General features: G+C 53.8%; 1 protein-coding gene across 1 annotated transcript in view; it reads right to left on the bottom strand.

Annotated features, from left to right (window-relative positions):
* Positions 1–304: 304 nt before the first annotated feature.
* The window catches only part of MYH14 (myosin heavy chain 14), a 75,876-nt gene continuing 63,498 nt past the window's right edge, over positions 305–12,682 (bottom strand). Inside the window, exons 35-42 of the mRNA XM_090261199.1 lie at positions 12,147–12,308; positions 10,280–10,408; positions 9,586–9,674; positions 9,375–9,498; positions 6,276–6,484; positions 2,648–2,756; positions 1,302–1,474; positions 305–1,018 (exon numbers count right to left, since the gene is read on the bottom strand). Of these exons, the coding sequence (XP_090117325.1) occupies positions 865–1,018; positions 1,302–1,474; positions 2,648–2,756; positions 6,276–6,484; positions 9,375–9,498; positions 9,586–9,674; positions 10,280–10,408; positions 12,147–12,308 (1,149 nt within the window). The 3' untranslated portion in view covers positions 305–864. The remainder of the gene's footprint in view (positions 1,019–1,301; positions 1,475–2,647; positions 2,757–6,275; positions 6,485–9,374; positions 9,499–9,585; positions 9,675–10,279; positions 10,409–12,146; positions 12,309–12,682) is intronic.

Genomic DNA, 12,682 nt, shown 5'->3' with positions numbered 1-12,682 from the left:
ACTGTCACTGTTTTGCCAAGACTTGCAGGTCAGCCAGAGGCCAAGTACAGCAAGCACTCACTGACTGGGAGGTCTGGAGGGGCGCTGCGGCTCTGAGGCTCCGTCTGCCCATCTGTGTAACGGAGGGAGGAGGCTGGGGTGAGGGGAAATGTCCAGTACCCAGGCGGCCCCCCGACACCGGCCAGCTGTGATCAGAGCCAGCAGACTGCCTGTCCCACATACAGCCCCAGCAGGCGGAAGGAGTCGGTGCCCATCTGGACGCATCAGAGACCCCCCTGCAGGAACACACACCACCCCAGAGGGGTCCGGTCGGGGCTGGAGTTTATTTCTGCCAGAGCTGGAGACTTGAGGGTCGGGAAGACTCCTCCAGCCCCTGCGGGGACTCCAGCTGAACTGTGATCACACAATAGCAACCAGAAGGGAGGGCAGAGCATGGGAAGAGGGCACGATGCAGGCCCCCTTATCCTGCCCCTCTGCAAGAATCAAAGGCTGGTGGAGTCCTGGTGGGGGGGGGGGGCACAGGAGGAGGGACACGGCAGCCCTGGCCGAAGAGGGCAGGGCGCCACGCTCCCTTCCTGATAAAAACCGTTAACAACAGAAGGAAGGATGGGAGCTGTGTAGGACCACCGCGCGCCGACCACACCTGAGCTTCCACTCCAGGGAGAGAGCCCCGGTCCTTGCCTCCCTGCTCCGGGCTCCTCAGTGTTTACAGGAGGGCTCAGGGGGCCCTCTGGGGGCAGGGTTCATAAGTGCTGTGGTGCCAGCAGGCGGCGCCATTTCCAAAGTGCAAGAAGCCACAGGGTGGGTTTGTGGGACCAGCGCCTGCCGGGGCGGGAGGGGCTGACGGCTGGGAGCAGGGAGGGGTCACTGGGGCTGCGCTTCTGAGGACCCCTCAGGCTCGGGGGGCTGCGGTCCAGACCCCGGCTCGGCCTCCTCGGCCTCCTCGTCTGATGCCACACCCTCCTCCAGTCGGAAGACCTGGCGCACGGTGCGCGTGGTGAAGGTGAGCGGGACGCGTCTGTGGGGAGGAGCAGAGACCAGGAGACCGAGGTCAAATGAAGGGAGCAGAGAGAGAAGCGAGAGAAGGGGGGATGCAGAGAGATGTACAGAGATGTACTGAGAGGGGAGAGATGGGACAGGGAGAAGCGGAGGGAGTGGGGCAGAGAGGTGAGGGGACAGAGGGACAGAGAATAAGAGAGACAGAGGAACAAAGAGCTATGGGGGGACAGAGAGACAGGGCACGGGGGCGGGGGACAGAGAGGGGAATGGAGTGAGGGCGTGCATGTGCGGGGCGGCCATACCGGAGTCGGTTCCTCAATGTGGTCACTTCGCGGTTCAAGGACTCGGCGTTCTCCGTGGCGTCATCCAGCTCGCGCTGCAGCCTCCTGCGGTCTGCCTGCGCCCTGGACGCCTCCTCCTCCGTCTCCTGCACCTGCCGCTTCAGCTGCTTCACTCGGAGGTTCCCCTTCTCCATCTTGGTGGGAGCAGGGAGGCCGGGTCACGTCTCGGGGTGCCACCCTCACCCCTCATTCTCATCGCTCAATATGCTCCAAGCTCAACAAGCTCATTTCCGTCCCCCCGGGGCCTTTGTCCCCGGCATGCCCTCTGCCTGGCTCTTCCTGACCCCTCAGGTCTCAATTCAAGTGTCACCTCCGACGAGAGGATCCCCCAACCCTCTGTGTCCACCTGGCTCTTCACTCCCTTTTTTCTTCATAGCTCTGGTCAAAGTCTGTAATTATCTCTGCCTGTGTATAGGTTCCTTGCGTCTTCCCTTTTCTGTGCTGAAAATGGGAGCTCCATGAGGACAGGCTCCGGCTCTGTCTCACTCACAGCCCCATCTCTCACGCCTAGCACAGTGCCCAGCACATAGCGGGTGCTCAACAGCTGTTTGTGGAACGAATGGCAAATAAAATGCAGCTGAGCTTTTAAGGACACAGCGATGGTCTCTGGAGTCAGATGGATCTGGGATCCGATCGGGGCTCTGTCTCTACTAACTGTGACCTTGACGCCAATGATCCCCTTTTAAATTTCTCGGACCTCATGCGGGAAATCAGGCTGGCGAGAGAATGCAAGCATGTGGTTTTTAAAACACGGGTAGCACAGAGCTTGGGATGCGGGAGCTGGTCAAAAATTAAATGTGTAGACTCAGCAGCTGGTGCTGGCGGGGTTTGCACTCCGGCTCGATCTCTTTGTGGCTAAATAATTTTGAGCCAGTTACTTCACCCTTCTGGGCCTCAGTTTCCACCTTGACTACAGAGGAAAATAACAGGACACGACCATAGTGTTCTGATAAGAAATCAATGTGCTACGCATTACGGGCTGAGCAATGCCCAACGCATCGAAAACACTCAATAAACACCGTGTGTTGTTATTCGAGCCCTGGCCTAGACTCTCCTCGGCTGTCTCCGCTCCTAGAAAGCTCCGTTTTCCCACATCCTAGAATTCATGGATCGCCAGGCCACTGATTCCAGCTCTCTGCGATGGTCCCAAGCCCTGGGACAGCATGAGCACTCACTTCCCGTCCAGTACCTGCACGTGGCCTCTTGTGATGGAAACATCTGGCCTCCAGAGATGGCATGTGCTGCTATTTCTGTCAGTGGGGCCACATACCCCACTTCCCCGCTCCCTGGTGCCAACAGCTGCTCACCTGGTCCCTGAGCTGGTCGGCCATCCTCCGCTCCTCCTCCACCTGCAGCACCACTTCCTTAAGCCGCTTCTCGGCTCTGCGCACCAGCTTGCCCGAGAGAATGCGCTCCCTGAAGAGAGACACGAAAGGGAGAGTCGGGAGAGGCTCAGGCTGGGGATCTGTCCCCTGGCCTCATCCAGCGGCTGCTGTCCTGGTCTTGAATTGACCTCTTCCCTCTTTTCTTCCCGCAAATAACTCCCATGTTCACTCAGACATTGGCACCCAGGCTCCCCACGCCAGGGCACCTACATCCTTGGTTTCTACTAAGATGCCATGCCTGAGAGAGGGGGAGGGAGGGACAAAGAAAGAGAAACCTCTCTATATATGTGGCTGCCTCTCACACATCCCCAATCGGGGACCTGGCCTGCAACCCAGGCACGTGCCCTGACTGGGAATCGAACCAGTGACTCTTTGGTTCGTAGGCCGGCACTCAATCCACTGAGCCACACCAGCCAGGGCCTGATGTACTTAAAAGTGTCTCCATGTCTCAAACAGTTCTCCATATCCCATTAGGTCCCTCCCACTCAACTGCATTTCCCCTGATCCTCCTCTCAGGTAACTGAGCCACTGACCACCAGTCCCCAGGTGAGACCGCTGGGCACCATCTAGGTTCCTTGTCTCTCCTTTGCCACCCCTCCCCCTGGCCTGTCAGTACCCGAACCCTGTCCCATTGTCCCCTGACTTCTGTCCTGTCCCCTCGTCTCTGTCCTCAGAGCCCTAGCCCCCAGCTCCGGCCCCGTCCTCTCCCACCTAACCTTCCCTCCACCTGGCTGGGGATTTTCTTTCTCCCTCTGTATTTTGTTTCTCAATTTTTTCCCTGAGTGTCCACGTCCTTGCGACACTCTGGAAGTGCGAAGCTCCCCCCTCTCCCTTCTCTTCTCCCCTTCTCACTCACATGCTTTCCCCGGACAAACTCCCTCGCCCTGCCCCACGTTCCCACGATCATCCTCAGGCTGCCGTCTGCTAAATCTGCCTCCTGAGCTCCGCCGTGGTTCAGGCCCTGGCCTCAGCGGTCCACCAGGTCCCGCACAGCCCTCCTGTTCCCCGCTGGGCTCAGCGCTTTCTCCCAGACCTGCTCCTCTTTCCGGTTCCCTGGGATCCACTTAGATCTGCAGGCCAGATACCCGGAGCCATGCTCACCTGCTCTCTCCTCTCAGATCCGTTCTCTCCTGTCTCAGATTTCTCCATCCCCAAGGCCCCGGCTCACCGGTCCTCTCCCGAAGGGGCCACCACACCCAGGGTGAAGTCCTAGCAATGGGCACAGCAGCCCAGATGTGCTGAGAGGCAGGCACAGGGACGGGGAAAGTGAAAGGGCACCGAGCCATGGAAAGGGATGCCAGGAGGAGAGACCCCTTTAGCTACTGGTCAGCTGGCCATGCCTGGCTGCCAGGGGGACTTGTAGCAGATCACTAACACCCTCTGAGCCTCGGTTTCTTTGTCTGTATAATGGGGGGAGGGGCCACTAGCCTCTGGAAGGCCTCCCCAGAGAGCTCAAACTACAATTCCCATGAGGCCCTGGGTCCTTGGCCAGCCCCATGGCCCAGAACCACCTTTTCCATGAACCCTTGGGGCCAGTTCCTTCGGTCTGTGCCTGAGACCCCTCACTCTCATCATGATCCCCAATGAGTTCAGCATCTTCCCCCAACATCCAATATTTCCCCAGTCACCAGGCCTGAATCCCAAACACTGTCCTCCTCCTACTGCAACTCCCCAGCCCATCAGCCCCCAGCTCCATCCATCCCTTCTGCCCCTGACTTTCTCTTCTTCATCCTTCTTGTCCATTCCCATGGCCCCAGCCCCAGCTTGGACATCATCCAGCCTTCTCCCTGGCCTCCCAGCTCCCAGACTCTCTGTCTGTGCACAACTTGGCTCCAGAGGTCTGTCTATACCTAGCACTGGCCCTGTCCCTCCACAGTTCCCAGCCCCCCTGTGGCTCCCCATCACCCCAAGGACAGAGTTCCTCAGCCTGGCATTCGAGGCTCTTGCTCCCTGAACCCTGTCCTCAGTTGCAGACTCCTAGGACCAAACACAACTCCTCCCAATGCCCCTCACATGCTCCCCGAAAGCTGCCGCTCTGCAGGGGACTCCATGCCCTGGAAACGCCCCATTCCTGTCCAGCCCAGCTCGAATGCCTCCTCCTTCAGGAAGCCTTTCAACATCAGCCCTTCTCCAGCTGACCCAGCTTCTCCTTCAACTATGCTCCCCCAGCCCTACTAGTTCGTAGGATCTCTTCTTGTCGCCCTGTCCATTTCATAGGTCTTTTAGGGTCAGGGGACAGCCCTGGGATCAAAAGGAGGGATGTACAAAGACTTATCAGTAAAGAAAGCTCCTGTCCTGGCTGGTGTGGCTCAGTGGATTGAGTGCCGGCCTGCGAACCAAAGGGTTGCAGGTTCGATTCCCAGTCAGGGCGCATGCCCGGATTGTGGGCCAGGTCTCTGGTTGGGGGCATGTGAGAGACGAGAGACAACCACACCTCTTTCTCTTTCTCTCTTTCTCTCTCCCTACCCGTCTCTCTAAAAATCTTTAAAAAAAAAAAAAAAAAGAGGTGGAGTCCATTTCTCCATTCTCCTAAATCTGAGCTGGTTAAATCTGAGCTGGCCATGTGCTGGCCGTGTGACATGCTTCAGCAACAGGATGCAGCAGAAGTGACATTATAGCAGTTCTGAGGCTAGGCCTTTAACACTTTCCCTCACTCTTGCAAGTGTGACTCTGCCACGTGAACAATGCTGGGCCAGCCGGGAGCAGAGACAAGTTAGCCTAGTTGTCCTAGGCGAGATCTGAGACATAGGAGAGCCTGGCCAAGACCAGCAGGCCAATCCAGCTGACTCTCAGGTGAGCAAAGGTGCATGAGTGAGACCCGCTAGGCTCAGGTCAGCACACACCACCAGCCAGTCCAAAGACTCATGACCAATAACACACAGCTGTTGTCCTGGCCAGGCGGCTCAGCTGGTTGCAGGATCACCCCGTAGACCAAAAGGTTGCAGGTTCAAACCTAGTCAGGGTGCATATGGGAGGCAACCAACTAATCTTTCTCTCTCTCTCTCACTCGCTCCCTGTCCCCTTCCTCTCTTCTACACTCAATGAACATATCCCCAGGTGAGAATTATTTAAAATATCTATAAAAAAAAGACAACAAACTGTTTTTTTTAATAGAGCAAAAGACTTAAGCCGGCATTTATTTCATGAAAGAGGGTATCCAAAATGCCAGTCAGCACATGAAAATGTGTTCAATCTTATTCTGCATGTTGTAAATGCTAATTTTTAATAGACTTCATTGGGGTGATATTGGTTAATAAAATTACATAGGCTTCAGGGTAGCTGTTGTTGTTTTAACCCACTAAGTTTTAGGAGGGTGTGTTATGCAGCAATAGCTACTCTAACCGCTAGGCAACTGTTTAAATCGTACTTGTGGTGGAAAGGCAGGTACTTACAGCCCAAAGCATCTTAAGTGATAAAGGAACTCAGCAACCATTAACATTAGGAAGTCTGCGAGATGTTTCTAAGCCAGGTGTTTGTGATACAACTCCCCTTCATCCCATTGGCCAGATGTGGGGGTCACCCTCCAGCTGTGCACCCCTCCCCCACCTACCTGGTCTCCTGCTCCAGCTGCTCCTCAGCCTGGGCCAGCTTAGACTCCAGGCTGGCGATGGTCATCTTCTGGCGGGCTCGGGCCCCGGCGTCCTCCTCGCCCAGGCGCTCCCGGAGCTCCTGGACCTGCCGCTCCAGCTGCTGCCGCCCGCTCTCTGCCTTGGCTGAGAAGCTGCGCTCAGCGGACAGCTCTGAGGTCAGCGACTCCACCTGCAACAGTGACAGCAGGATGTCACGGTGGGGCCTCAGAGGGGAGGAGGCAGGTAAATTCAGGCACCTGCAATGAAGTGGGCTGATGATTGTTAAGTGCAGAGCACAGAGCCTGACACGGACTCGACAGTCAACACAGGCTGGGAGTGTGCATTTTTCCAGTCTGACTTACTAGCCAGGAGGGGCACCAGCCCCAGAATTTCATTTTTGTTTTTTTAAATTATAGTCCTGACAACCGGGACCATTTTTTGAAAAATATTTTCTTTATTTACTTTTAGAGAGAGGGGAAGAGAGGGTGAAAGAGAGGGAGAGAAACATCGATTGGCTGCCCCTCTCGTACATGCCCCGAATGGGGACTGAACCCAAAACCCAGGCATGTGCCCTGACCAGGAATCGAACCTGCGACCTTTTGCTTTGTGGGATGATGGTCCAACCAATTGAGCCGCACCAGTCAGTTCCCAGCACTGAGTTTTAACCTTTTGGATAAATTTTTGCTATTTTAGTAAGTCCACAGGACTATCACAGACTTGTTTAAATGCTATAAAGTCTACTTCTGACTGTGAATGAGTCTATTCGAAGGGTTATCACACTTTTTTTGGCAACAGGGTCATCTGGGAAACTTGTGAAAAAAAATGCAGACCGAGCAGCCCCATCCTCCAGAGATTCTGCTACAGCAGGTCTGGAGTGCAGTCCATGAAGGCCCTTTTTGAACAAGCACCTCAGGGGGTTCTGAGTGACATGCAGGATCATTTTGAGAAATGCTGCCTCAATGAACAGTAGCTACTACATGGAGAACATGTAAACACACCTGCAACAAGAGCTCCTGCTTATTTATTCAGCTCATACTCCAGTGAGGCCCTGTGCCGGGAACACAGACATGAGTCAGATCCAGTCTGATTCATATTTTATATCACCCTCACAGGAACTCATCAATGTGGTGATCAGCATTTTCTTTTCTTTCTTTTTTTTAAAAGCTCTTAATTGGCCCTGGCTGGTGTTGCCCAGTGGATTGGATGCCGGACTGCGAACCAAAGGGCCCCCGGTTTGATTCCCAGTGAGGGCACATGCCTGGGTTGTGGGCCAGGTCTCTAGTTTGGGGGTATGCGAGAGGCAACCACACATTGATGTTTCTCTCCCTCTCTTTCTCCCTCCCTTCCCCTCTCTCTAAAAGTAAATAAATGAAATCATAAAATAAAATGCTCTTAATTGGAAAGTAAAACTGTGATAGTCAAAAACTGATCAAATACATGACTTTATGAGTCAACAAAAGGAAAACACCACTGCCATCCCCTCTCAGGTCAAGAAACAGAAGTTGGCAACTCCAGAAGTCCCCACCTGTACCCACCCCAATAACAGCCCCCCCGCCCCCCTAAAATAGCACACTTTCCTGGCTTTCAGGGTAATCACTTCCTCGCCCCTTTCCTGAGTTTTATTACTCAAAGGTTCATCCCTAGATCCTCTAGTTGAATCCCACCAATTAAAAAATTATATGTATGTCTTTTATTACTTTTGAAAATTTATTTATTTATTTTGGGGGGGAGGGAGAGACAGAGAGAAACATCGATTTGCTCCACTTATTGATGCATTCACTGCTTGATTCTTATATGTGCCCTGACTGTGGATTGAACCTGCAACCTTGGCGTATTGGGACGATGCTCTAAAGCTACCTGGTCAGGGCAAGTATATGTATGTCTTTGAACTCTTTCTCTCTCTCTTTTTTAAGATTTTATTTATTTATTTATTTTAGAAAGAGGGGAAGAGAGGGAGAAAGAGAGGGAGAGAAGCATCCATGTGTGGTTGCCTCTCACACACCCCCAACTGGGGACCTGGCCCACAACCCAGGCAAGTGCCCTGACTGGGAGTCAAACTGGTGACCCTTTGGTTCGCAGGCCGGCACTCAATCCACTGAGCCGCACCAGCCAGGGCTCAAAATGTGTCTTTAAAAATTAATGAAATAATGGAAACATACGTCTCTCTTTGGAAATCCCAGCCCTCTGTGGTCTGTCTGGCAAACTCTTAACTTCTTATAAGACCTCCTCAGGCATCACCTGCATCAGGAAGTCTTTCCTGATGGTCCCCAGGCTCCAGGCTGGGTCAGTGTCCCATCTAAGTTCTCTCATTGTCTTGTGCTTCCTCCATGTTCGTTAGTATTTCTCTGTTGGGGTACCCTGTCTCCTCCATGACACAAGGATGTCCTTAAGCACAGGGACCCGAAATGACCCATCTCCAGGTCCCCAGCATCACCCAGAATAGGACCGGGGCCTCTAGAAGCCTCAGAAAATATCTTATAAATAAATACACAAATGAAAATACACTTTTCTCTGTCTGCCTAGCTCTTACTTATGCTTGAAAACCCCAGCCGGCCCCTCCCTAGCCAGGAGGTTCAGTTGGTTAGAGCATCATCCTGACAGGCCACAGTTGTGGATTCTCTCCTTGGTCAGGACACATACAAGAAGCAACCAATGAATGCATTACAAGAAAAAAAAGCCAAATGTCCTTTCTTCCAAATTCCAAATGCTTTCTTGTGATTCTTGTGGAGACCTTTCCCTTTCTGTCTCTCTCTCTCTCTCACCTACTCTACCTCCCTCATGCCCAGAATACGTCTATTGTCACACATGCCACCGTAAATGTGACCGTGTAGTTCCATGTCTGTTTCCCCAGGGAATTTTGCAGGACAGAGACCCTCCATAGTTCACCTCTGGATTCCACCCTTGAGAAGCCTCATAAATACAAGTAAATGGAGGCATCAATACTTACCCCTTCCTTGAGAACTTCTATTCAGCCTTCAAAACCCAACTCAAACATTCTCTTTTCCTATGTCTGTTGATTAAAGGTACGGTCCCAGGTTGGTGGGGACCTGGGCTGGCAGGGGTGACGGGGAGGTGCTCACCTGCAGGAGCAGCTTCCGGTAGCGGTCACTGAGCAGCTCTGCATTGCTCTGCTCCTCCTCCAGCTCCTCTTCCATCTGCCCCAGGCGCCCCTCCAGCTGACGCTTCTCTTCCAGAATGGCTGCCCTACGAGAACGTGACCGTGGGTGGGGGGTGAGATGGCAGGATGGCCAGAGGAGGGCACCCTGCCCCACATTCCCGTGGGCCACTCACTTGCTAAGGCTGCCGTTGGCCACTTCATCTGCCATCTCGTCCCGTTCCTGCTGGGCCTGCCGCCGGGCGCGGTCTGAAGCGGCCAGTTCCTGCAACGCAGACACGGCAGGGGTGGTAAGTGGGGGTGAGCGGGGGGCTGCTGGGCACCAGCCTCACTGCTTCTCACACCTCAAGTCTCTCGGCCTTTTTTTTTTTTCACTGCACATGAACATGCCGTCCCTGGGTGACTTTGGCGTGAACTTCAACCTACAGACAGAAGCCTCCTAAATTGGCCCCCTAGGCCCTTCACCCTCCTCACTGAGCTCCAGTGTCTCCTTTCAAAACTGCTCCCCCTATGGGTGCCCCCAGTCACCGTGGCTAGACCTCCAGGTCTGTTCTCACCTCCTCTGACCCCTTACTACCCACAGCCATGTGCATCCTGTCCCTTCACTCTCTGCCTCGGTCCTTCCTCCATGTTCCCACAGCTGGACTTCGGGCTCATCCTCTCTTCCCGGCCTCCCTGCCTCCAGCTCCCTCACTGCTGCCCACCCTCCATAAGGCCCCAGAGCAGACCCTGCCTGTCTCCTGCTCAGCGCTCTCCCAGGGCTCCCTAATGTTCCCAGGCCGGGTGTGGGTGGACCCTGCCCGCACCCACCCCAGGGCTCCGCCCACCCTCACCCCCACTTTCCACCCGGACCGCCCCTCCTGGCTTCACCTCCTGCAGCCGCAGCACCTCCGCCTCCAGCCCTTTAAGACGCTTGTCACTCTCCCGGTTCTGGGCAAAGGCCTCCTCCCGTGAATTGCGCGATTCCTCCACTTCTTGCCACAGCTCCTTCATCTGGGCCTGGGCAGGAGGAGCGGGTGGGTGGGTCCGCCAGGTTCTCACTCACAGGGAACACCCCCCCTTGCAGCAGCCCTGTGGGGGCTCCTCAGCTCCCCTAGATCACTGCAGACCTGGACTTCCCCACCTGCCCACAGCGGCTTGCTGTGTGACCTTGAACCAGAGCTCTCCCTCTCTGGGCCTCAGCTGCCTCCTCTTTAAAAAAAGAAGTCCCCTAACATTAAAGTAAGCCTAAAATAGTTATAATATTTGGACTGTGCAGAAATAATAATGATGCCAAATACTCGCTGATATTTACCTCGGGCCAGGCCCTGTTTTATATACATACTGGCTCCTTAATCCTCACAATGCCAGTTAAGGGGGGAACTGTTTTCTTCCCTGGGTGGCAGATGGAGGAACTCAGGCACAGAGAGGTTTACAAACGGCCAGGGTGGTAAATGGCAGAGCCAGGACTTGAACCCAGGCTACCTGGTTCCAGGGCGTACCCTTCTAGCTGCTTTGCTACTTGGCTATCCTACTTAGAATGTGTAAAAATGCCAGCATAGGGATTTCTCTTCGAGGGTGCTTAAAATAAAGAAACATAAAACTCAAACCACCATTTAAAAACCCACTGTGTCTTTACAACAGAATAGTGCATAGCTGTTAATAACTATAGTGGGGACTGCAGTGGGCTTGAGAGCAGTAGGACAATGATCACTGTTATTATTATTACGTGCTTGAGCCCTGGCTGGTGTGGCTCAGTGGATTGAGTGCAGGCCTGTAAACGAAAGGCTGCCGGTTCGATTCCTAGTCAGGGCCCATGCCTGGGTTGCAGGTCAGATCCCCAGTAGGGGGCGCACAAGAGGCAACCGATTGATGTATCTCTCCCTCTCTTTCTCCCTCCCTTCCCCTCTAAAAATAAAGAAATAAAAACTTTAAAAAGTTATGTGCTTGATAATAATAGCTTTTCTGTGTAGGGGTTTTTCTCTCAGTGACGACAGAGAGGCAGCTCTGACTTTCTGGGAGGGATCTTTCTATCCCACTGCTGCCCAGTGGAGACATATTGCGAGGACAATGCTGTTTACACTGTCCAGCACCCACGTGAAAAAGTAAAAAAAAAGAGGTGACATTAGTTTGAACACTACCTTAGCCTAATACATCCAAAATGTTATTTCCATTTATAATAAAAAATATTGAGCTGTTTTTATTTATTTATTTATTTATTTTGTACTAAGTCTTCAGATTCAGTATGCAGTTATACCTGCCCACATTATACTTGCCCAATAGCCACACCGCGCTGGTACCCACTGTATTGGACAGCCCAGTTCTACACTTTTTTTTTTTCTTAAGACTTGGCTCTTTAGAGCACTTTCAGGTTCACAGAAATATTGGGCAGAAGGGTATAGAGGTTTCCCACATACAGAGTCAGACATTTGTTACAATTGATGAACTACCTTAATACATCATTATCTAATTCTTTTTTCTAAAACAAGCATAACTTTCATAATCTTTCATAACGGGGGGCGATGCGGAGGTATTTCCCTTTCAAAAAATAAGATGGGAGAACTGGACTTAAAAATTAAACACTTCGAATAAAGGCAATAAAAATATAAAAAGAACCAAGTGAGCCTTTGGGGCATGGGTGTTTATAAGGATGATGACTCCTCTGGGTGCTGCTGGTGGGGTGCAGAGGGAGGGGCTCCGGCCGGTCTCCCCCGCGCGGTGGGGCCGCCCATCCCCGCGCTTCAGCCCCGCCCCTTACCTGCATCCTGCGAAGCTGCTTCACCGCCTCCTCCTTGCCCTGCCCCGCGGCCGAGATCTGGGCCTTCAGCTCCTCCAGCTCCGCCTCCAGCTTCTTGCGGGCGGCCACCGCCAGAGTGCGCTGCTTGCGTTCCTCGTCCCGCTCCACCTCTGCATCCCGCAGCTAGGGTGGGCGAGGGCGGGCCGGTGAGTTCAGGGCACAGGAGCCCCAGGTTCCCTCTACGCGTTCGGGACAGCGTGTCCACGCTCCAGCCCCTGCCCAGGCCTGCAGCCCGGTTCCTCCTGCCCCTGCCTCTCCCCACCCCAAGCCCCCGCCTCTGCTCCCATCTCCCTGCTCCAGAAGGGTCTCTCTACATCAGAGTTGAACTTGCCCTTCGCCTGCTCATGGCCCTCCTGTGGCTCCCCAGTGCCCCACCCCCCAAGCAGGGGGCAAAGTCTTGGCCCTGCACCCATGGCTGGATCAGGGGAGATAAAAAAACACCCAGAGACCCCAGCCTGGGTCACAGGTTCCATTTCTCCTTGCAGGCCTCCCAGCTC

The sequence above is a fragment of the Furipterus horrens genome, unplaced genomic scaffold (assembly GCF_987537825.1).
Source record: "Furipterus horrens unplaced genomic scaffold, mFurHor1.1.pri manual_scaffold_13, whole genome shotgun sequence".
Classification (NCBI taxonomy): Eukaryota; Metazoa; Chordata; class Mammalia; order Chiroptera; family Furipteridae; genus Furipterus; species Furipterus horrens.
This window is presented reverse-complemented; position numbering and strand designations above follow the sequence as displayed.